We start from the raw sequence: 25,591 nt of genomic DNA, 5'->3' as shown, positions 1-25,591 counted from the left end.
CTGCTAAAATGGTAAGTTTATACTATATGTGTTTACTACCTTAAAAAAGGAATAGTACAGTTTCTCTGTACAGTCTTCGAGACTCTGAAGTCCTCTGTGGCTCCCCAAGACTACAACATATATAACTGTCTGCAAGGGACCTCACAGCATCAACTCCAAGGTGGACTTGAACCAGTGGATGGGCATCTGCCTCCTTTTCCAACTAAAACCACCACAGCTACTCTTCTCATTTTTTTAAATTTAAAATCCTGCTACCTGAGCAGACTTGTCTATATGGCTCCATGTAGTATGACAGGTTGAGTGACTGACAGACTGAACAGTGTGAAAAGACAGGCACAAGGCCGCACCTTCATCTCCTCCACGGCACTCTCGAGTTCTTCCGGAGATTTGTACTCAAAGTCCCTCTCCAGGTACTCCTCTTCAGCCTGAGCCATCCACTCCTGCATCTCGGCCAAGTCCTTTTTCAAGTTCATGGCTTTTTCCTGACTATCACACAACCTGCTTTTTTGAACAGCAATCTAGGAAAGAAACACCACTCTGATCAATAAAAACATTTAAATACATTAAGTACCAAAGTTCTACCCTTTAATATTTAAAGACACTGTGATTAATTTCCAGTCTTAGGTTTTAATATTCAAGTAAAAAATTTATACATCCTATGCTGATACTGTATAATGTAAGAAATTATAAAAATATAGTTAACTCTACACAGCATTTTAGGCTTGAACCTAACCTGAAGATACCCACTGTCACTCTGAAAATAGTCTTTTCACTCTGAAAAATGGTCTTTTTCTCTCCAGGAGCCTGCATAGGACTTTGCAGCACTGGGAAATTTGGCAGCAGGAAAGAGGAAGCTTCTACTTCCAACCCAGCTTGGTTCCTGACCTCTTTATTCTACATGAAGGAGCTTAACCTATAGCAATAAAGGTATATATTAAATAATTTTATTATAACATTGTTTAATATTTAAAAAAGAAAAACAGTAATCAGAATTCCGATTGTGTCCTCACTTCCTAAACTGAGGGTGGTAGAGCTGGGCATGGCTACACATCCCTTTAAACGCAGCTCTAGGGAGGCAGAAGCAAGGGAGTCTCTGTGAATCAAGGCCAGCCTGGTCTACAGAGTAAGACCTGCTCCCAAAAATAAGGAAAAAACTGAGGGTGAGAAGAACTATTATAAAAGATGCTCATAAGATATTACCCTATAAAATGTTGGTTAGAAAGAACAAATTGAGGCTGGAAAGACAGCTCAGTAGTTAAGAGCACTGGCTGCTCTTCTTGATGCTCCAGGTTCCATCCCCAGAACCCACATGACAGGTCACAACTATCTGTAACTCCAGTTCCAGGAAACCCAGAACTCTACACACAGAGACATACAGACAGGCAAAACTCCAGGGCACATGAAATAAACTTTAAGAAAAAGAAAGTAGAAGATACATTTGAAAATAGCTATTGGTCTGAACCAGGCCCAATAATCTTGTGAAGTACGTTACAAATATTTTCAGAGTTCTTCGACGGACCACAAACTCACTTTGGCGGACGAGATGATCCTGGCACACAGGAATAGCACAACCTTCCTCTGACAAGCCTGCTCAAATTACATGTCAGCGGGGAGGCCACCTCACCAGAGCTGACAGTAACCAGAGGCCAGGACAGGAACAGGACGGGTTCACAGGAATGTGGGTTAAGGGACAGTTAGTGGCTTTCCTGTTCCCTCCCTCCAAACAGGATCACAGGCCTAAAAATAGACAGGGAACTTTTCTTTCCAGGCCTATGCACACCCGCCGCACCCAGCTGGGGTGATTGTCTTCCAGAGAGAAGCCACAACAGCACACAGTGCTTTGCCTAGGCTGATGGTCAACGCTGTCACCTAGGCAGCTCTTATCTGTAGTTTCATATATATATATGTACATATAGATAGATGATAGATGGTGTGTGTGTGCTTGTGTGTATAAAGTGCAATATGGGGGCTAGAGAGATGCTTAGCTGTTAAAGTGCAATATAGCCATATAAACATAGACTTTTGAGTGTACTTCTAGAGGGTTCTCTTTGCTTGCACTTTCTGAACACAGTTTTAACATTTTAATAGATCTATAGAAAACTTGAGAATAAAACAAAATCCACAAAATCATAACTATATACTTTGTATTTTAGAACAGTTATAATTTCTTTCATGATAGCATAGATGAGAGGCATTACTGCAGATTTTTGTTTGACACGCCCTTTTTTTACTTATTAATTTTTGTTTTATGTGTAGAGGTGTTTTGTCTATTCACATGCTTGTACACTGGCCATGGAGACCAGAAGAGAGCATCAAGGTCACAAAGAACTGCTGTGTGGTGGCACATGTCTTTAATCCCAACTCTTGGGAGGCAGAGGCAGGTGGATCTTCATGAGCTGAGGCCAGCCTGGTCTACAGAGCGAGTCCTAGGACAGCCAGAGCTACACAGAAAAACCCTGTCTCAAAAAACAAAAAAAATCATCTGGAACTGGAGTTCCAGACTCCTGTGGCCTCCCATGCTGCAAATGGAATCTGGATCCTCTGCAAGAGCTACAAATGCTCTTCACTGCTGAACCTTCTCTTCAGCCCCAGACATACCTATTTTTGCTAACTACAATTTTAAAATATTTTCTAAAATTCTTAAATTTTTTACTAGTGATACAAATTGGGTAGAACTGATCTAAATAACTAATAACTCATACAACATGTAGCTACTTCTTTGCTGAAGACTCTGATGTTTCTATACTTCAAATCAAATACAATTCACAGTTGAGTTTATAGTATTATGAGTGAGTAAGTGAGTGAGCAAGTGGGTCAACAGATAAATGGTTAAGGATGGACAGATATATATGGCAATAGTAGACAGGAATGATAAACAATGAATGGGTGAAGATTATGGAGGATGAAAGATAGATGCATGAATACAGGGATCCAGGAGATAAGTAAATGATGGATGCTAGATAGCTGCTTATTCCTGAGTGTCACCTAAGAACCATGTCCTCTATTTCACTACTCTTACTCAATGTCTTCGGGTTCCCATGCCCCAAAGACACTAAAACTGAAATTTTAAAAAGAGGAAAAAATAAAGGACACCATGGGCAGGGTCATCTTGACCTTGACCCTTCCAGACTAGGACTCATCCCTTGTCTGCACTTCCCAAAGCTTCTCCTTTTGAGTTCCTATTGTTCAAAGAGTAACACCTCAATCCACGCAAAGACCCTCTGCCAATCTCCTGAGCCAGCCTTGACCCATCACTTTTCCATCATATATCATCCTCTACCCAAGCCCTGTCTCTGTTTCCAAAAGACCATCCATTCACGGCATTTCTCAGGGCCTCAAGCACTGCCTCTATCATGTCACTCCCCTGCTCAAAATCCTCAACCGTGGGCCAGTGAGATGGCTAAGCAGGCAAAGACACTTTGCAGCCAAGCCTGGGGAACTGGGTCCGATCATCCAGACTCACACAACAGTAGAAGATAGACTATCTTTGACAAGATATTCTTGACTTCTACATGTACCCAGGGTACATGGGCCAACACACATATACACACATAGTAATAACAGCAAAATAAGTTAACAAATTTTCAAACAATGATTGACATCATTCTTAAAATCAAATCCAGAGTGTTTGCCCTTAATAAAGGCCCCCACCCTACCTTCTGACCTCAGGTATCCTTACCTTCCTTATCACTAACTCCTCTCACTCTATTCCAACGGCAGCGCCCTGGGACCTCAGTGAACACACCACACTCACTTCCACAGCTGAGCTTTGAACTGGGAAATTTCTCATACTGCATGTTCTTATCTGAATCTGACATGGCCTCCCTCTTTCTTTACCCAGTACTCTACTGCAATATCCCAAGCTGAACAAGACCCTGGCCAACCTACTGAAAACAAATCTACCTTCTCTCAACTCTTGGCTATCCCTCCGTGACAGTTCACCTGCCTCACAGGAAAACAAAGTCCTCAAGAAGAAGCTTTGCCCTGCTCACTGCTATCCCAGAGCATAAAGAGACACCTGGCAGCAGACAATAATTAATAAAATGCTAAACTGTAGTTGATTAATAAACATTGCTGCCCAAAAGATTAATAGCTATAATTAGTGGCTACCACACTTGTATGCCCTCAAGGCAAGACAAGTGTCATAAATGAATGTGTGGAGCTCAATTTGAAACATATACATACACACATATACACATCTGTGTGTGTGTGTGTTATGTGTGTGCGTGTGTTCAGATGCATGTGTGTTTAAGTGTGTTTCATGCTTTCCTGTAAAGCACTATTTTTCAGTTTTGTTTTCCTGGTCAAGAGAAGCCAGTACCACTGTGTCCCCTTTCTAGTGAGGGTGAAAAACTCACCTCTTTGCTGAATTTCTCCAGTTGGGCTTGGTACTCCACTAGTCTCATCTGCACCCACGTCTTGATTCCAGCGACTGGACAGCTTTGAAGGTGAGTCTCTACTTCTCTCATGTTTCTCAGAGATGACTCAATTGTTTCTATTTCATTAGCAAATGACTGAATATAGGAAAGAAGCCCATGTTGAGTCTGCTTCAATTAAAGTGGACATCAGTACCACACCTATCTGCCTAGATCCTGCAGGTATTTCAAGGATATTTTGCCCGGGAGTCGGGATTCTCAGCTACTTAACTCACTTCAAGAAGCTCATTTCGCCTGACATTTAATATGGCCATTTGCTAAAATTAAATTAAAAACACTTGAATTTCAGTGGAAAATACTACTTTAAATTAATTTAGAGCATCATTTCTCAACCTGTACACCATGTCTTCTTTGGGTTGGGGGTGTCACATATCAAATACCATGCATATCAGATATTTATACCACGACTCATAACATTAGTAAAATTAGTTATAAATTAGTAACAATATAATTTTATGGTTGGTGATTACCACCACATGAGGAACTCTATTAAAGGGTGATACATATCATTAAGAAGGTTGAAAACCACTGCTTTAGAGACACCTGATAATGCCATCACACATAAATTGTATGTAGTATTACTAGCATAATTCATTTGTTAAATATGTTTCTCATAAAGGCTCATTATGGGATACAATGATAGCAGCACACTCGTGATAACCATTACATTAAGATCACCATTGTAACAAAAGAGAATGCCTTCCACGGAAATAAATTTACTCTTGTTCTCTTGTCACAAATTCTATAACCACAGTCAGCACTAAAATGTGAGCAATGTCTGTCTTTTATTAGCTATAAAGCCAAAATAAAATCTTTATAATAAAAGACACTTTACCTAGACTTCATATGCCCCATTCTGACAATTTTAATAACAGAAAATGACAAAGGACAAGAAGAATATGTTATTTATTTGAGCAGGATTGCCAGATCAGCAAAACTCACAGTGCATTGGTCAAGTTGCCTCTGTAGAACAGGGGCGTCTCCTTGGACAGCCTGTTCTTCCATTAGCAAGTCTTTCACACCATCCATCCACTTCTCAATGACTTTAGAATCAGCCTAAATCGAACACAATCACAGAGGAGGTATTACTCAGTGACATTCAACCTACATCATCTCAAGATCTACTACAACTAGGAAAAAAGGCAACTCCCCAAAACTTCGACAGCATGGTCTTCATTTATTTCATTCCGTTTTTGAAGTCTCCCAACTTGGAAAATAAGTCTTTAATTTATTTTCAAGTAAAAGTTCCCAAAAATGATAGCTTCATAATCATTCCACAAGTCCCAAACACTCTGGTGAGAACTATTTTGGTTAAATGCAAGCAATATTTAGAACTAAGATTGAAATTAAAATAAAAAAAACATTATTCTAGTTATAATTAACTAAAAAAAATAAATCTTGTTTCCAACAACTCAGAACCATTTTTTTCTTTAAAGCTAGCTACCAGAGGAGGTAAACATCATGAAGGAAATACAACTCAGGACTCTTCATTCTTCTGTGGGGTGGCTCCTTCCTTGAAAATAGAACTAGCACTGTCTACTTCAATTCTTTCAACCAATCTGTTACTAAGTACAAGAAGGCAAACATTTTCTAGAAGAAGCAGGCTTTAAAGAGGAGACTGCAAAGGTATAGCTGTATAGAAGAGAGGTTAACCCCACTCAAATACTAAAGCAGCAGCCATTTTCCCCAAGGCCTTCTATTCCATCATTGGTTAGTCAGCTGTACCAATTCCCTAATTTGTTTTCTTGAATCCCTTCAGTTCTTTCTTGATCACTCCTATAAATAGAAACAAATGTGAATGATGAAATTAGAAAGTGGCCACAGTGTGACTCCCTAGCTCTGTGATGGCTAAATATTCCTTGTTTCATGACATTTCTAGGGTAATATAGCCAGGTAACACACAAGCTATTCTGATCCACATGATCTGGGAAAAAAAAATATTTAATATTCCTATAATTATTATTATAAAGTTGGAATGAATCATAATGGCAGAACTTGCCATACAGATGCTACACACCTATAAAATACAGCCTAAACTGATTTTAGATTTTTCCTACTGTGAGGTTGTCCCATACTTCTTCTGTGTTAAACTTGTTTGTTTTTAAATAGATCAGTCTATCAAATATTGCTTAACAGATTGCTAGTATAGAACTATAGTATAGTACAGTACAGTATAGTACAATACAGTACAGTATAGCAACTATAGAATTTGGTCATTATAAATACTAAATTGTTTTGTTATCTTGACAATACCAGTTAAAAAACAAACCAACAATAATACAAAAGAATAATTAAAACTTTTATCCTTTCCAGCCTCCTACCAGCTGCTCTTCCTAACTTTCTTCTACTTAGAAATCTGACAAAGAACTATAATTTTCTCTATAATTTGGGTTTGGTTGGGTTAGTTGGTTGGTTTAGATTGGATTTCTTGATGTTGACTCTTATGGAATTTTCCAATAACCCTGCTTTCCTGAAAATGTCATAATCATAAACAGTTCCATTGTTTATAATTAATAGATGCTAAAAAAACTGAAAACAGGGCTGGAGAAATATCTTGGCAGAAAAAAGCACTCACTGCTCTGAGAGAGAAACTAGGTTCAGCACCCCCATGATAATCCACAACCTTCTTTAATTCCAGCTTCAGGGGACTTAATGCCCTCTCCTGACCTCCACAGTCACTGCCTGCACATACATGGAAGTACTCACATATGCACATAAAATTTAAAAATAAATAACTAAAAATAAAACAGTCATAAAACATGCCTTTTCAAATTGTCTGCCTTGTTGCATTGTTAATATCTATTCTGAACTTCTAAAGAACATAGTATTTCTGTGTTACTAAGAAATTCAATGAAGCTAATTTTGAATGAGGAAAAGAGTTTCACAGCTAAGAGTTTACAATGGCACTTAAAGGTGCCTCAAACCCCAAGCTAGCTACCAGTCGTAGTTCTTAAATACATGAGTCATGGCATTATGACTCACTAAAACCCCAGTATTCTCACTAATTTCCTCAAAACAGGCTTCCCCTATCAAAATATTGCTTAACAGATTGCTAGCTTAACTACATTATGAGGTCATTATAAATACTATATTTTGTTTTATTATGTTGACAATACCAGTTAAAAAACAAACCAACGTTAGGCAGCTTTATCGCCTCAGTGGCAAATGAGAAGAAACAGGGTATCAGTTCCTTCCACCTTCTCTCTTCTTCACTTCTCACATAGGCCCAGACCCAAGTGAATACACACAGTCTGGGAATACCTGTCCTTCTCTTGCTCTCAGCTTCATTCGAGAAAAGAGAAAGAGGAATACAGCAGACACAGACAAGCCACATAGAATTAATCATCTCCTGGGCTGGAGAGATGGCTCAGAGGTTAAGAGCACTGGCTGTTCTTCCAAAGGTCTGAGTTCAATTCCCAGCAACCACCATAGTGGCTCATAACCATCTATAATGAGATCTGGTGCCTTCTGGCATGGAGGCATACATGGAGGCAGAGTAATGTATAAACAATAATTAAATATTAAAAAAAAAGAATTAATCATCCCAACGAGACAAAGTGACAGAAAAATCATCCTGTTTTCACTACAGACAACCCTGCGTGTAATCCATATCCATGTACACCATGAAAGAAACATGGAGGTCTCATGCTGAGCTCAGCAGCTAAAAACATGACTATACAAAACCAATTCTGTTCTCAGCACCGCAGTTGCTCACCCGTAAAATAGGAATAACAACAACTGTGTTTGATTGTTCTGAAAATCTCAGAGAGTGTACAGAGAACAGCACACAGACGCATGCAAAGTACAGTCAGCACCTGTAAAGTTTCTGCCTCATTATTAACAACACGGGTCTCATTGGAGAGCTGATTCTTCCAAATTCTAGAACTTACATCCTGTCAGAGATACCCAGAAATGCCAGGGTGAGAATGTGTTTGCCAAAAATCAGGTACTTTTTTAATTGCTGTCAGTGTTAACATTTGTTCAGTCCTACAGCTGTTTTAAAGTACCTGGAAAATGGCCACATGAAAGAGCTGGGTAGTGGATATCTGATGCGGCATAGTCAGAGCTCAGGAGTAAGTAAAGGAGACACACAGCCCAAACTTTAAAAACGCCTTGCAGCAGCAGACTCACCAGGCACCCCACCCTGTGGCCAGGCTCGGTGCCAAGGCATCACTAAAGAACTACCAGCTGACACCTGCCTGCAGGAGATTTCAGAGAGTCGGTTCCTCCCTCCTTCACTCTCCCCACAGCGTCTACTTTTCCCTGAAAGGAAAATCTTCTAATGCACCCATGGCAGAAAACTGCCTGTTAGTCCCACATGTCTGCCCATCTGAAGTCAGTCTCAGTCCCAGGGCGTGAGAATAACACCACTACCACAGTGCTGAGCCAAATTCAGAGCAAGCTTTAAGGAAATATTGGCCATGATGGACTCTGGTCAGGTCCATTCTAGGGTTCCAAGAAAATGCCTGCAAGTCATATTTTGCAGAGGCTTACTCAGGCAAAGCCACGAGATTGTGCACTTCCCACAACGTCGGATCAGCAGCAAGCCTGCATTCCGAGTACCTCCTCCCATGTACCTCCCGCCCACATGTGATCAAGCACATCTATACAGTTAGGGCAAACAAATGTGTTTAGGGCGGGGAAAAGACATGCATGCTATTTCTTATAAACTCTAGCCCCCAGGATTTCAGGAAGCACGGCCATTGGGCCAGTGGGCCTACTGCTTAGTTGTACCTTTGCTTTATGGATCTCTTAGGCACAGTAATTAAAACTTTAAATATAACTTTGGCTCCCACATCAGTTCCTCAGCCAAGTCACAAAGAACACGAAAAAGTTCACAAGAACAACCCAATTTCTCTAGCCACTGAAAAAAATCACACCGCTAAAGCACTTGGGTGTTCCCAATCTACACTAATGAATAAATGCCTTCTCTGCCTGTCCACCTTCCTGAACAAATACATGAACACATACATATACACACAATTTTTTGGAGAACTTGACTTCTTATAAATAAATTTATTTTAAGTCCCTAGTAGGAGTTTGGGAGATAGCTTGTTCAGTAAATTGCTTTCCTGGTAAGCATGGACCTGAAGAATCCACATAAAGAGCAGGGTATATGACAAACGCTTGTTTTTCAAATGCTAGGAAAGGGAAAACAGGTAGATTTCTGAGGTGCGCTGGCCAGTCAGAATAGCCTGATCTGGGAGTCCAAGGTCCCAGGAAGAGACCTTATTTAAAAAAAAAAAAAAAAAAAAAATACTCCAAAGACAATCATTTGGCCTCTGGCTTCCACACACATATTTTCATAAGCATACACATATTCTCTCTGTCTGTTTCTGTCGTGTGTGTGTGTGTGTGTGTGTGCATTCCTCTCTCTGTCTCCGTCTCTGTGTATGTCTCTGTCTCTCTCTCTCTTTCACACACACACACACGCAAACACATACAAGTTACCAGTAAATTTCTAATTAAAATGTCTGCAATAAAATTAATCAGTCCTAGTTTAAGACAGTAATTATTTCTCATTCCTGTTTTTATTCACAAATATTCAAGTGAAGATGAAACTGCTATAATATGGTTACTTAGAAGAACTTAAAACATCAAAGGTTCTTCTTTGGAATGGTCAAAATTCAGAAACACTGACCATCCCTACAGAAAACTTCTTGAGCAGGCAACACCTTGTCCAGGGTCACAGAGAAAGAATGTAGGGTCAACGAAACAATCCCTTTGCACCTTGTGCTGTCCCCCTGAGCTGGAGAGGTGAGCATTTTAAAGCTTCGGAACTCTGGATGTGAGGGCCTGCCAAGCTAAGGTGCACAGCCAGAGGCTGCTCACGCTTGATTTCAGCTACATTCCTGGCGTGTTTCCCTGCCCTCTCCCCCATCAGATGGAATGTCTGTGCATTTTTAAGACACAGACAGAACCAGCTGTGAAAAACTGAATTAGTGCAGTAATTTAAAATAAAGAGTTTCTTATTTTGCTCATTTTTGAAGCATTCCAGAGCCTGTAGCAGACAATACCTGTTGTTTCAACAGATACCAAAAGCTTGCTCAAAACACTGTCATAAAATGCTTTCTGGCACAGAGATAAGGACAGAGAATAACATCGCCACCACATCAGTTTGTTTAAACCTGTATCCCTAAATCTAGGGTGTGGGATGGCCCATTATTCCCTGGATTGAATGAAAATGATGGAGGAGGCAAAATTATAATTATTATATCAGGCCTGCACTCTCTAGAAAGGTTTAAGTGGCTATATACTCAGAGGTTAAATTAGAGAAGATTTTATTCTTCCTTACTTTAGCCCTGAAATACTTCCAAAATAATTTCAAAACCTGCTTCTTCAATCGCAGCATTTCAGCCTGTCCTTTCATGTTCTGAGGCAGAACACATTGGTTTTGGCACATATCTTTAACTCTGAAGGAAGAGAAGTGAGCAGACAGCTGTGCTGCCAGTGAAGATAAGTGGGTTTTAGACTGACACACCTACTGAGCAATTCATTCGGGTCCCTGCTATTCACATCCTCTTACGTGCTGGGAACCCCACAGAGTTCTGTCTTCCAAGAGCTCACACCCTGGAAGAAAGGAGAGCCCTGAAGTTCTGAGCATGACGAAACTCCCAGGGTGGAGATGGGAGGACACACAGTACTATAAGCAAGGATGAGTGATGTGCAGGCTGTGCTGTGGTCCTGAGCAAGGCTGAAGACTGCTAATGAAGCCTGTTCTGAAAGAATCAGCCAGCGGGATTTGATATTCCAGCAAGTACATGACATGTCCAGAGTAAGGCAAAAGTCCAGGGTGGTCCCAGCCTGATGCCACTCACAGTGGGGATGTAGACAAGCTAAACAAGGAAGGGGCAGGGACTACGTGCTAAGCATGAACATTTCACTTTGGTGAAGATAAGCAGACCACAGGCAGAAGGCTCTGGCATCCGTGAAAGATGAATTCCCAGCATAAGAGCTAGGCAGCAGGAGTTGAGTTAAGACTGATAGAACTGTTAGGAAGTGGGCTGCAGGGTGGCCTGTGCCTGGCCAGCAGAGCCAAGAGGCAAACCAGGCCTAATGGGCATTGGGGAGATGCTCTGGTAATGCTCCAGAAAAGGAAATGATACAAAACCAGGATCACAGTCTAGTAATAACCAATGAAAGAGAAGACAGAACTGAGAAAAAGGAGCTTCTTCAGATTTTATTTTATCCTCATGATTCATAAGAAAATCCTATCAGTAAAATCAATAGAAAAAAAAAATGCCCGATTCATGTTTTTAAATGTCTTGCTGTGGGGAAGGGAGGTGATGGTTTTGTCAAAGCACAGATGGCCATTTCTGTTGTTAAACACAGCACAGAACAGAAGAATTGAAGCCCACATTTATGCCTAGCACTATGGAAGAGTGTAGCAGTCTAACCTTATCCTGTTCAAAAGGAATTAGCTGTTGACAAAAGAAATGTCACCAAACAGCAAGAAAATAAGAGACAACTATGACCATATACACAAACATAGGGACTCCTCTTACAAATATCATAGGGCTGGAGAGAGGCAGATAAGATAAGCACATCACAAAAATTAATTCAACCTCTAAAGGTGCTATACTCTTGAAAGATGTTTTTTCTGAGTAGTAGGATTCACTCTTTTAAGTTCTGCACTCTATTAGCTATTGAAATGTCTGTATAAACTAATGATGTGACCACTCCATGGTACGGTTAATGGAAGGTTTTTATAGAACAGAGAAAGATTAGAGATAAGAAATTTGGAAGTGAAAGGAATTGTTACAATCTGTAAGAATTTGGAAATCTAAGGTGCTACATTTGGCCAGTAACTGAGTTGTACTGAGGTCATTGGCAGTTAAGACATAATGAATCTTTGATTCTGAAGAAAAAAAGAGATTTAGAAAAGGAGGGAAAAGGGTCACAAACAGAAACTCTGCCAGAAGGAGGATTCCACCAATGGGCTCCAGGGGGCCTGGGAGCATGTATGGTAAGAAGGAGGTGGAGGAAAGATGCTGATAAGGGGTCTAGACTCCATTCTTCAAGCTCAGTCCCTCTAGCTCAGGAGCATCCCATTCCCCAGCTCCACATTCCCCTTAACCTTGCTATTTTAGCTTGGAGTTGAATACAGTGGTTGCCAGAAAACTGCAGAAATAAATGATGTATATCTTAGCAGAGTCAATACAGCAGTTCGGTTTAGTTTGAAAGGGGTCCATTTGTGCTCCTCCTGGATTTCAGCGCCAGATGGATACACTGAAAACATGACCACTCAGTTATCTGGTTAAGGGAATGGTGTTTATGAGGTATCAGAGGGAGAACAGCCAGAGGCATCTGGAAGAATCCAGCGCAGAGAAAGTGAGAGACCAAAAGATTAAAAATTAGCAGCTATTATTAATTAAGGCCTGAACTAGGTGGGTGGAGAAATCTAGTAATGCCCTGAGAGGAAGGACCGCCTTACTGCATTCTTTCCCCACCCACTAGATATACAGTTGCTAGGAAACTGGCCCATCCCCCTAGGGAGGGACACCAGGTCATTATGGTCTGGGGACCTTCCTATAGCCAATCAATTCAAAATGTAGCATTTTAACCAATAGATGCTTGCCAGGCAGGAATCACCCCTGCCTTGGGCATGCTGGGATGGACCAGAATCTTTAAATCACCCAACTAACCTGGGCACGTGGTGCTCGGCTCTCACCGCTTTGGCAGTGGGGGGTGTGGGCCCAAGCTGCAGCTTGTAATTTGTAATAAAAAGAACCTCATGTATTTACAGCGGAGTCTGTTTATTCCTGGTCTTTTGGGGTTCGTGAACTGGGCAGAACAAAAGTATTAGATTAAACATGGCCAGCAGACTGGACCTGGCCATGAGAGAAACAGGGACAAAGGTGGGGGGAGGGTACAGCAGAGAGCAGAAGACAGAGAGCAGGCAAAAGAAAAAGCATAGCTAAAATAGCAAGGTTAAGGGGAATGTGGAGCTGGGGAAAGGGACGCTCCTGAGCTAGAGGGACTGAGCTTGAAGGATGGGGAAGAGAAGACCCAGGATGCTGGCATGGACTTTGACACATGGCACTGGTACTTGTGATGCTGAGGAAGCATGAAGGTGTGCTAACAGGCACACACAGCCATTTATACCTTCTGCCTTTGGGAATTTGAGGAAGTGGAATTTCCTTTGTACCTGACAATGTTGCTGGCCCCATGTCCACCACTCTGCTATCTGCTGCCTACAAAGTTCTTTCCCTGCAACCAGTCATCACTGTACTTTGAACACTGGTTCAAGGCCATGTAGACCCCCATGCTGAAATCTAGTTTAACTATTAACCAACATACTTGTCACCCCTACCAAGAAGCCTCTACAAGACAAAAGAATGCATTTTGTGCTTACCAGCACATTAAAATGTCTCTGATAAGCAACTTATAAATCCCAACTTAAGAACATAATAAATCTGGGACCAGGAAGAATACAAAGTATTCAGAAAGCAGATATTCCAGTCTTACGTGATAATCACTGTGTGCTCTGAAACAAGCTTAAACTCCTGTTGGTCTCTTGATTTACCTCAAAATCTCTGAGTCTGGGGACGATTTCCTCAAGCAAATGTAAATCTCTGGAAACCTTGGTCTTTACTTTAGTCCACCTTGTATGGACACCATCAAGTTCCTGTTTATATATTTTCCCCACATCAGGAAGCATATTTTTCTCCAAAGTCTTTGTTTCTTGTAAAAGTTTATGTAATGTAGGTTTTTGATTCTCAAGGATTTCATCAAGGGCCTGAAAAAGTTTCAAAAAATTGAAGCCATGAACAATGATGTACGCACCTGATAAGATGTAATAATGTGAGCTGTACATATACGGGAAAAAAGGAGAACAGGTTATCTTACTAAAAACTGTAAAGAAAAAAAGCATACCGAGATAAGTCAAAGTGTTTTTCTCATGAGTTTTGTAGGGGTGTACATTGAAACACTGTGTGTGCACACTGCACACACAGGGTAGGCCAAGAGCCCTGGGTCAAGGGTTAGTCTTTTTTATCAGGTGTAACAGTGTAGAGCAGTGGTTCTCAATCTGTGGGCTGAGAGTCCTTTGGCGACTTAATGACCTTTTCACAAGGGTTGTGTATCAGATATTCCACATATCAGATATTTACATTACAATTCATAACAGTAGCAAAATTGCAGTTATGTGATAGCAGTGGAAACAGTAGTACTGTATCAGTGTTATCAACAGTGTTAGAACAGTTAAGAGCCACTGGTGCAGAGCCTTAAGGCTACTGGAATAAAGAAGCAGGGAAGCAAATTAGTCAACATGAAGTTTATTTAAGTGGCTTATAGCAGACATCCCAGCACTGGGGAGGCTGAGGCAGGGGGATTGCTATCAGCTCTAGGCCAGCCTGCACTACAGAGAGAAAGCCTTTCTCAAAATGAAAGAAAAAAAAAAAAAAGAAAAGAAATCAATTCAACTGATATACTTCATCTTATTCTAGGAGAGCTATTTAGCAGATTAGTAACAGGCTTAGAATTTTAGATGAACTGTAAGAATGTACATTTTTCCTCGTAATGATAATGTATCTTTATGTACCTCAGATAAATTATTAACATTTATAATGTTTCATAAATTATAAATTGTTTTAAGTATATGATTCTAAATTAAATAAAATTAAAATTATTATAACTTATAAATAATTATAAACTCTTAGGCCTGCAGGTTGGCTCAACAGATAGACTCCAGTCACCTAAAGCTGAAGACATGATTTCTATCCCTGGAACTCATAATGGAAGAGAAAACCGAGTTCCCAAAGTTGTCCTCTGGACTCAGTGCATACCCACCTCCACAATAATACTACTAATAAATAATAATAAACAAAAAACAAAATGAATTCTTTTTTTAATCTACTGTTTTTCTAACAAAGTTTTAATAATTTTTAAAGCCATTTTTGTTTTAATCGCTGAAAACCCACTTGACACATCTAACATGAACTAGCAGAAATGGTCAGAGAGTTCTTAAAGACAGCTTACCTTTTTTTCTTGCAGGGCCTGCTCCACCATTGGGAGGTCATTCAGGGCATTGAGAGAAGTCTGGGCCTTTTCTTCTGACTCACTTAGCACTTTTTTCAGTGTGTTCAATGTGTCCAAATATGCAGGTTCAGGCTGACTCTTCAGTTCTGATGATTTAAACACACTCACTTAGGGAAAACAGTGCTAGAGCCCTAATCTGCTGTCTGCACCATTAATCCTCTGTATATAATAAGTAAGCTCCAATAGATAATAAATTAGACCCCATGATTACAGCTGAAAAGGACCTCTGTTGGATAATAAACTCAGTCACCCCTCTGGCATTTCAGACAGACAAATTGTGGCTTCATTCCTCTGGAGGCTGATATTTGAAATATTAAATCACTCTCATTTCTCTTCATTTGATCATGATGAAATGTCTCTATGGAGCTCGAAGGACAACATTCCTTTTGTCTCATATAGCCTCCCCTTCCCAACTGCTACACAGAGAATAAAAGGAAGCAAAGATCCCTCCGCCAGCCCTCCTGAAACCCCATGGGTGGGTGTACACAAACTATACAGCAGCCCTGCGGACTATAAGGAACAGGGGTGGCTAGCAACAGCCAGCTAGCATAGTATCTCCCTCAGTGCCTCTGTAAAACTCCCAAACAACCAGCATTTGTGCAGAAGAGGAAGTGAGTTGACTGTGAGGTTCTAAGAGGTGAAACCAATTAGAGGTGTAAGTGGCATGGCTTGCACTAATCAACTATGAGAAGATTCTTCCCTAGTTTTTATGTCACACTGGAAGTTAGCTGATTTCCATAAGCAAAATGCATGAAGTCCAAATGCATAATCAAAAGAAAGGTAACATGATACATTTGTCTAACACGCACACGTTCCTAATGTCCATACACAAGATACAGGAGCTAAAATAGTGGAGGTGACAGTCACAGCACTAAGTGCACACAGCCCACAGCAACCCAAGTGCTGGGATTAAAGACTTTCACCACCACGCATGGTTTTGTTTTGTTTGGTTGGTTTTTTAAGTTGTCTATTTATAAACAAATGTGAGCACAGGAAATGGTTTGAATGTGTTGTAAGACCGTGAGGACAGGGTGCAGAGAAAAATATTATGAAGGAGGGACATAGAGGGAGGAAGGGAGGGAAAAGTGACTGCAGTGGAAACCAAGGTTTACCATTCTCTAGTTGTTGCTGGCATTCCTCAAAAGCCTCCCGCACAGCCTGATAGTGACTTCGAAGGTCATCCAAATCCTGCTGGACAAAACCAGGGATAGAGGGCCACGACCTCAGGGCTGAACAGCTTGTACACAGGGTCTCAATTCTGGGGTGAAGGCCAAGGAGATCTGTCAGCTCCCTCTAAGGAAGAGGAAATACAATGACTTCACTCCATGAAGGTGAGTGTCCCCATAAAACATTAGAAAGAACATGAACACAAAGCTCATGATACCAGACCCATTCTCACCAACACTCCTCTTTCTCTTCCGATTATGAAACCCTTTGGACCACCGACACGGTTCAGTGGATAACAGCAATCATACAGACCTGAATCTGGATCCCCAGCACCCATACAAAAATGTTAGCATAACCACATGCTGCAAACATGGCATTGTGGGAGGGCACAGATAGGAGGCTAGTTGGGCCAGCTTCAGTGAGACACCATACCTCAAAGGAATAAGGTGGAGTGTGGTAGGGCAGGACACTTAATGTCCTCCGTTGCCCTCCTCTGTCCTCTGTGTGTCTATCCGCACTCACACAGATCATACACACACACACACACACACACACACACACACACACGTACATACATATGTCCCTCACCACACATGATGATCTTTATATGAGACTCAGCCCAGAAAGGCTGTATAGTCTGGCCATTTTTCACCCTACCTGGCAGGCATCCTTTAAGCTTGGCAAGGACTGCTGGGGCGATTTAGAGAAGGACTTGTCCCTCAACCACTCTTCCTTCACCTTGATGGTCTTTTCAAGAGCATTGAGCTCCTTAAAATAAGCATTTATATCTTCCTGAAGCTTGATCCTCCTTCCCAGATCTTCTAGCTGCTGAGCTATCATCTTCCACTCTGACGAAACCCTTTCCAGAACACTGTTTATTTCTTCAGTCGAGAGGCCTTCTACACAAACAAAAAATTCTACGTGTATCAAAGCAGATACATCATCTAGTCATACAAAGCTGTTGAGAATTGGTCCTACATACTGTAACATGGTGAATGATGAGGCAGTGCCACATACAATGGTCATTCCCTTATGTCCCTTCTAACACAACTAAAAATCATGATACACTATCCTAAGGAGAGTGAAGAACACTAAGAGAATTGTTCAAGGGTGGTGTGGTTTTCTCACAAGGTACATCCATGGGGCATCAGCCAGTTTCTCTTTCACAGAGTGTATGCTTCCATCATTGACACCTTAACACTTGGCTAGCTTATAATCTGACACAGGCAAACAAACTCACATCCCTGAATTTGTTCAGACTTTGACATCAGAATATATGGCCTCTTCCATAAAAAAATAAAGCGGACATCTAGCAAAACTCAGAGCTGGCTCAAGTCTATGGTGACATAGGATGACAAGAGTCCCTTGCCTGCAAGCAAATAGGTACATGTAGGAACTTATTAAGACAGGAGCCAGGTTCAAAAAACATCAGCAAGCCTACCAGTACTCTGTACATATATAACTAAATATAAACAATGCCAAAATAACAGTAGCTGCTTTGGAGACATATCTCAAAAATACTATTATATTGTGTTAATCTTATTTTTAATATTTTTTCCTTAGTTTGTACTGGGGGCTACACACATGTCTAGCAATGCACACGGTGGTCAGAAGACAAACTGCTGCAATTGTTTTTCTCTTTCCACCATGTGTATCCCAGGGAAGGAGCTAAGTCATTAGGTTTTATGACAAAAACCTTTACCCACTGAGCCATCTTTCCAGCCTCTGAGAATCTTAATTTTCTTTTCTCAAATTTTAGAAAGGCACACAATGTTTTTAGAAATGATTAAAGAATTATCTATAACAATAGGTCTTTCCATATCCTTTTCAATACATGAAGTGGGTATGAGGAGGTATAGGAAAGTATCTTTCTGTCTGGCAGACATGTGTACTGATGGAGAGACTCCACATCTTCAGGATGTGAAAAGAAGGGCAATGAAATGAGTCTCCTTTGTAAACATACATGATCAAAATCCACAGTAATAAAAACTCAACTCAAAAGGAAAATGTCATGAAAAACAAGAATACACTCCTGTTTCACCAACAATATAAATTTAGAAAGTTGTGTGTCACACTACATTCCTTAGAAGTGAGAAACACAAACATGAATGCTTGGTTCGAAGGTAAACACTCACATCAGCTGTCAGTGTTTACCCCCGTCAAGCTGGTGGCAGAGCATCAAACCTAAGCCAGGCATTCACAGCATAGTCCATGTGCAAGTCTCACTCTCGATGGAGTCATGGATAAGAAACGCACCATTTTTCTTGACAACTTGTGTGAACATGGAAATGGAAGCTGTGCTTTGGGGTGGTCAAATACGTGCATGCTGGCAAATATTCAGACACAGAAAATAAAAATAAAATATAGAGGAAAATTTATTCCAAAGCAGTAATTACAAGACAACGCATACATACAAAAAAAAAAAAAGTTAAAGATTTAAAACTACTGGTTTAAAGATTTTTCTTTAACTAATCTGCCACATTGTGCCTTGGTTGTTTGTAGCTTCGATCAAGGGATCAAGGGCAGATGCAGACACACTTGCAAAGGGAGGGACCCCCTCTCCCACAGCAGGAGTTGGATAACATGTGAGGTGCTATCACACATTGTTAAATCTGATGTGAATGTTAGAGAGTTCTTATCGTAAGCATTCCTTCTGCTGTTTATTTTCCTGCAAATAAAAATGTGGGGGAAGGAGAGTCCTAACTCCCCAAATGATGCTCCTGGAGTCTACTCACTGCTGTAAGCAAGAGCACTGACAACAAAACATCCAAGCAGGCTGCCCTTACACCAGCCTCAGCCACACAGAACGCCCCACAGATGTCTTAGGAAGGACATGACAGTCACAGCTGCAGCACAAAGCCAGCTCCTACATGTACCAACCATGAGTGTTTCAAACTTTGCACTAAACATTTTGCTAGTCCAAGCTTCAGTGAACACTAAATAACACTGCAACCATTTCTATCCAGTCCAGAGAGGAGCAAAAGCACTTTCCCCAGTGACCTGAAAGCAGTAAAGTGACTGCTCCAAGGGGACAATACACACTTGGCATAAACACAAAACGATTTATTTTGGAGGTTTTCTGTGATTGGTACAAATACCCTTTCTCTGGCTACACGAGTGAGCTGTTTGGCTCACTTGGTGAACTAAGTGGAAAACACATTCTTGTACAGCCTTCCCTGATGTGTCAACATTGGGCCCAATAAAAGGCTTCTCTTGAATGGTCTATTCTTGCCTGCTTTCAGGTGGATGGGTGAGGAAGTGACAGGAAGGAAGAACAATGGAGACCTCAGGAGTGGCAGCAGTGAGATCAAAGCGGGCAGCTTTGAACCAGAGCAGCAGTGGGGGAGGGGCAGAGACTGGCTGCCTGACAGCTTTAGAAAAGGCAGGGGGACCACTTGTCTAGTGCATACAAGGCCCCGGATTCAGCCGGTAGTATGTAGAGGAGTTCAGGAAAGGAGTTAGGGAAAAGGGATAGCTGGGGAAAAGAAAGAAGGATAGAGGGAGAGAATACAGAACTGAGAAAGCCTAGCAAGCTAAACCTCAAAAGAAGCAAGGAAGTGGGAGGCTTGACATCTGAAGATTAGACAGACCTGAGCAATTGGCAGACCAAGTTGCCAAAAGGGCATAGGAGCCAGCTGCATACAGAGATGCAAAATAGGCAGAGCCTCCACTGACAGTGGCAAAAAGGCAGGGATAGCCAGATTATGAGCAGCCGTAGCCACAGCAGCAGCTGAGCAGACAGGGCAGGAACAAGCGGGAAGGTGGGAGTAAACTGAAGAGAGGGTAGAGAGATGGGCCTAAAGAGAGAGAGAGAAAATCAATAGAGCACCTCGGAAGAAACTGCAAGCCATGGTCCCTGAAATTGATCCAGAAAGCTGCCAAGCCTTTACAGCCAAGAGTCTTAGCCACCACAGGCCACTGCCCAAGGATCCCTATAGCTATGCCCGCTCACAAGGTTCAAAGCCAGCCACCTTCTATGAATGAAGAGTCCCCACTTCCTAGGCCTATTCAATAACTCTGGCGCTTCTAGAAGCGACCCACTGTGGGAAGCCCTCACAAGAGCTGTTACACCAGAGGTCACCTCCTGCTGTGGCTCCTGCTAGCTGAGGCCACACTGCTGTCCCATGTGAAAAGATGCAATAGCTCCCTGCAGAAGACTAGCACCTCCCTTGCCGACCCACGGTTCCTATGCAGGTAGGGCTAAGGCCCCAGCCAGCTGACTGGCGACTTAAGCACTTTTAGAGTAAGGAGCAGGTGCACAGGAAATGTGATTCTTGGTGCCCCCATCTAGAGCTCTTGAGAAGACAGGCTCTGTACTGCCGGCCTCCTGTCTGCCCAGCATATGTGCAGCTGACATGCACCCACTACAGTTTCTGCCCTTCTACCATCACCTATGGCAGCATGTGGCCCTCACCACGAGGCTGGAACCCCCGACCCTGGCTTCAACTTTCTCAGCCTCTCACTTCTTTCCTTAAGGGGGAAGGGAGAAAAGTCCAATCCGAGCAAAGAAACAACCACCTACCAAACTTAACAGCCATAGCAAAAAACAAATACTAATTTCAGGTTTCTCTGTGTTTAAGGCAAGACTTTAGTGAGGGGTTGGGGGTCTTTACTGCTTGTAAATTTTTCAAATACAAGTAAAACTGAATTTAAGTAGAAAAATATTTCTAGAGAATATTAATGTGATCCTCTGAGAATGACCAAAAATCAAATATTACTGAGTGTCCTTCCTGCTTAAATTGTCCATTTGTCACAGCCTAGCATCATCTGAAACAAAAGCCTCGACTGAGAAATTGTCTATATTGGACTATCCAGTGGACATTGTCTGGATTGTTAAAAGATGTAGGACGGTCCTACATCTTTTGTGGGCAACACCATTCCTTAGGCAGGTGCCCTAGGCTGTACAGACCAGGCAGCTAGCAAGCATCCTCCTCCACGGTTTCTACTTTCAGACCGTACTTGAGTTCCAACCCCCCTACTTCCCTCAGTGATAGACTGGAATCTGTAAGCTGAAATAAACCATTTCCTCCCCTGAGCTGCTTTGGCTCATGGTGTTTGTCACAACAACAGAATGAAACTAGCACAATGAGTTTACCTCAAGGCAACTTCATATCTCAGTGTTGCCAGCATAAACATTTCCCTCAGTAGCCTCATCTACAAGAAAAATTCAGAATATGTAGCCCCAAAGGTGAGGTTGTAAAATCTTGTACACTATTGGATCTTAATTGTTCTTCTGAAGTTTTCAAGGTTTCTAGTTTTCTGACCCCCAACGTGAGAGCAGAATGACTTTGATTTTTATCTGTTTTTAATAAAAAGTCTTCAATATAAGATTTCCATTTTTAAAAGATCCCGCTGCCTCAAAAAAAAATGAAAACCAGCTTTTTTTTCTAGCTTTTTCTATTAAATATTTTATGTGTTAAACTGCAAATATTAAGTATGACCTTCTAAAATAATCTGAAAGGAAAAAACGCTGCAGGGTCTCACCTTTTCCCATTTGCTCCAGAAGGATTTGTCCGGTTTCATTCAGTTCATCGAGTTGGGGGGTTCTTTCTGTCTGTTCTTTTTCTAATCCCTGGAAATAAAGGCAAATATAAAATACTGAAAACTCTTCTCTCAATATAACGATCTATTTTAAAGCCTCCTATTTAATGCCTTTTAACTTTTCTTTATGTATTTCAAAGTTTATCTACAAAGTACTACAATGAAAAGGTAAGCAATTCTTGGCCACTCGCAAGCACTCTGAAAAAGAAAATTCCAAAAACGACAGTAACTATAAACTTTAGATTCTTTTAGAAGGAAAAATTATATATTCTGTAGTTATGTGTTTTTATCAAGGGGAAATCATTAAAATTAACCTTTTGGTCTAAGATATCCATTCATGAACATGGTTTATTTCATATCATAAGAACAAAGGTTTGGGCACACACCTTTACCCCCAGCACTCAGGAAACAGAGGAAAAGGGATCTCTGTGAGATTGATGCCAACCTGGCATATAGAGAAGCTTTAGGCCATCCAAGGCTACACAGTGAGACCTGACTCAAACAAAACAAAGGGTGGTGGGGTGGAAGAAGAATTAAAGAAAGGAACGATTTGGGTCAGAGGAACTCAACATGGCTATGACAGAGCTCATCAAAGAGAAGCTAGGGAACAAGGGGATGATTTTGAGCCTCAGTATTATCTGCCTACATTATTGTTGGTCCAAGGTCAAATTCTAATTCAAGTGTGAACACAGCATACTTCACACACAATTTCAAAATAATGATAATATGCTTTAGAACCAAACGAAAGTGGTTTTGGTTTTAGAAGAGGCCCTTTCCCATAACACAATGGCCTTTGATATCTGTGCTAAAAATCTGAGTCTGTTCAAGTAGGGTTTCTCTGCGTAGCCTTGGTTGACCTGGACTCGCTTTGTAGTCCAGGCAGGCCTTAAATTCACAGCAATCTGCCTGCCTCTGTCTTCCCTAGTGCTGGGATTCCAGGCATGTGCCACTACACCTGGCTCTCTGTTCAAGTTCTTTATGTAAAACAGTATACTGTTTTCATATGGCCGGTGTCTATCCTCTTGCGAGTTCAAGTCATCTCTACTTTGCTTAAAATACCCAACAAGATGTAATTGTAAGGTAAACAGATGGTATGCTGTGCTTGATTGGGGAAAGTGACAAGAATATGCATGTGCTTAGCTCAGTGTAATCACTCACCACACAGTACATAGGCATGTAAGAGGCATTTTTCCCACAAGGCTGCTGGAGAGACTGAGATGAGGGGCTGAGGAAGTGGTGCAAAGCAGGGAGTGTGCTCACTTATACAGAGTGTCTGGGATGTAATAAATTTAAGAAGCTTGTTTTCAGCAACTTTCTAGAAACTCTCTTTCCAATATTTTTGATCAAGTTAAGTGAATGCATAGGTCCAATTACCAGCTGGTAATTTTGGCTTTTTTTTTTTTTTTTTTAAGGATGTCTTCTTTAAAGAAAATATTTTCAAGTAAGGCATGGTGGTGCACACCTATAGTCCCAGAAGAGTCAGGCAGAGCTCACAGTTCAAGACCAGCCTGGTCTACAAGGTAAGTCCAGGATAGCCAATGCTACACAGTGAAACACTGTCTTGAAAAAGAAAAAGAAAGAAAATAAAATATTTTTAGGAAATTTTAATACACCAAATACTTTGTTGTGTACAAAAGCAAAATATCTTTAGAATAGTGCAAAGTCCTAAGTTACTAGGCACCAGACTATGTAAATTTAAACATACTTAAAAGGCAATAATGATGATTGTATGTTCAACTCAATGGTTGAGGAGGATAAGGGGGAAAAAAATTGAATTTCTCCTCCATATGGGGATCTGATGCTTACTGTGACACTCTAAAAGCCATCTGTGGCTACATTTATTTCACAGAAGCTTCTGGACCCTGCCACATCTCTATGCCAACAGCAAAAGTAGCCTGATGAATTATTTTATTTTCCGGCATATTTGTTATATATATTTCACCTTCAGTTTCTTTTTCATTCCCGAGGTCTCCTGCGACTTCTTGTACTCTTGCAGCTCTGTGTTCTGAATGACACTCTTTGATTTCAAAATCCAGTTCAGCAGCTCTGCATTCATGGTATCAAACCTGCTTCAAGATGGAGACATTAGCCTCTGTCATTGCTTCCCCTGTTGCCTAGGCCCAATAAAGAAAAAGCTGAATGCCCGTCAGGCATGTGTTTTCACACAATGCCCCTAAACAGAGCAAACACCCATAATAGTATCACACTTTTCCAATTACGAGTGAGCAATTTAGGGTTAATAAAATAATCAAATTAACAACTTTTGTTAATTAGGAATCATTTGTATTTTTATAATGTATTGTACCCAATGAAAAACAGATTTAGTTAGATACTAACAGAAAAGAGCAAGTATAAACATTCCTAAAAATTGTCTTCTTTTATTCAAAACATAGTTAACTAGATCTATCTCAGCCTCCAAGGAGCTTCAAATCATCAGGAATAGAAAGTAACAGGTAATAAAAAGAATTTTTTAGCTACTAATAATTCCAGGACTTCAGAGGAATGACTCCTAATCCAACCAGGGAAAGCATGGTTTCAGGGCATAACAGTGGCTGTGCCTAACAGCTTTCCTTGCAAAGGGAAAACAACGGAAATGGAGGTCATATTTTGCAAGCTACAAATAGGTGTGTCTGGTACAGTGAGTGCTGAGAGGAAAAGCTAATTAACAATGTGGCCAAAAATCACAGTGGCAAGTTACTGGAAGGTCCTCGGTAATCTATTATGGAATCTGGACTTAAAGAGCAATAATCAGTTTGTGTTAAGCACAGACCTGACAAGAATGTGTTCATAAGATCCTATTCACTATGGGGCCAGAATCAAAGACTGCAAAGAAAAGTCCACCATAGAAAGCAAGAGGAACTCAAGACAGTGGTAATGGGAGGAGGAGGAGTGGGAAGGCTGGAGGTGGGAAGAGGGAGCAGGTAAAAACCACAGTTCTCTAGAAGGTAACCAGAGACCAGGCCCTTGGCTAGGCCTTCATGTATATTACTAACACAAAGAATCCTCACGACTCCTTCTGAAAATACACTTTTGATTACTCCTGTTAGAGTGGAAGCAACTGAGGTTTTAAAGAACAACCCCACACTAACAAATAAGCAGAGGGTACTCAAAGACAGTCCATGTAGCCAGCCCCTCACCCTAGCATGACTCAGTATCATCATAAGCAAGAGAATATGTACCTGATGACTCCTCTCAGAAGCATCCCTTCATGCTTCTCTACTAGATTCAGAAGAACTGCCCTTCACTGAGTTACCTCAGTTTTCTGTATACTACAAAGAGAGGAAGAAGGAAGGAAGGGAGGGAGGAAGGAATGGAGGGAGGAAGGGAGAGATGGAGGGAGGGAGGGAGGAAAAGAGAGAGAGAAAGAAAGAAAGAAAGAAAGAAAGAAAGAAAGAAAGAAAGAAAGA

At 41.1% G+C, this 25,591-nt stretch overlaps 1 protein-coding gene across 2 annotated transcripts in view; it reads right to left on the bottom strand.

The window, feature by feature from the left end:
- Utrn (utrophin) overlaps positions 1-25,591 on the bottom strand; it is a 538,848-nt gene that overhangs the window by 350,310 nt on the left and 162,947 nt on the right. For both annotated transcript variants that reach the window (XM_055627734.1, XM_055627735.1), the window contains exons 18-26: positions 24,127-24,250; positions 22,128-22,215; positions 17,301-17,542; positions 16,589-16,769; positions 15,417-15,562; positions 13,963-14,175; positions 5,379-5,492; positions 4,359-4,514; positions 348-518 (exon numbers count right to left, since the gene is read on the bottom strand). In XM_055627734.1, coding sequence (XP_055483709.1) covers positions 348-518; positions 4,359-4,514; positions 5,379-5,492; positions 13,963-14,175; positions 15,417-15,562; positions 16,589-16,769; positions 17,301-17,542; positions 22,128-22,215; positions 24,127-24,250 — 1,435 coding nt within the window. The remainder of the gene's footprint in view (positions 1-347; positions 519-4,358; positions 4,515-5,378; positions 5,493-13,962; positions 14,176-15,416; positions 15,563-16,588; positions 16,770-17,300; positions 17,543-22,127; positions 22,216-24,126; positions 24,251-25,591) is intronic.

The sequence above is a fragment of the Psammomys obesus genome, unplaced genomic scaffold (genome assembly GCF_907164565.1).
Source record: "Psammomys obesus unplaced genomic scaffold, mPsaObe1.curated_primary_1811, whole genome shotgun sequence".
Classification (NCBI taxonomy): Eukaryota; Metazoa; Chordata; class Mammalia; order Rodentia; family Muridae; genus Psammomys; species Psammomys obesus.
This window is presented reverse-complemented; position numbering and strand designations above follow the sequence as displayed.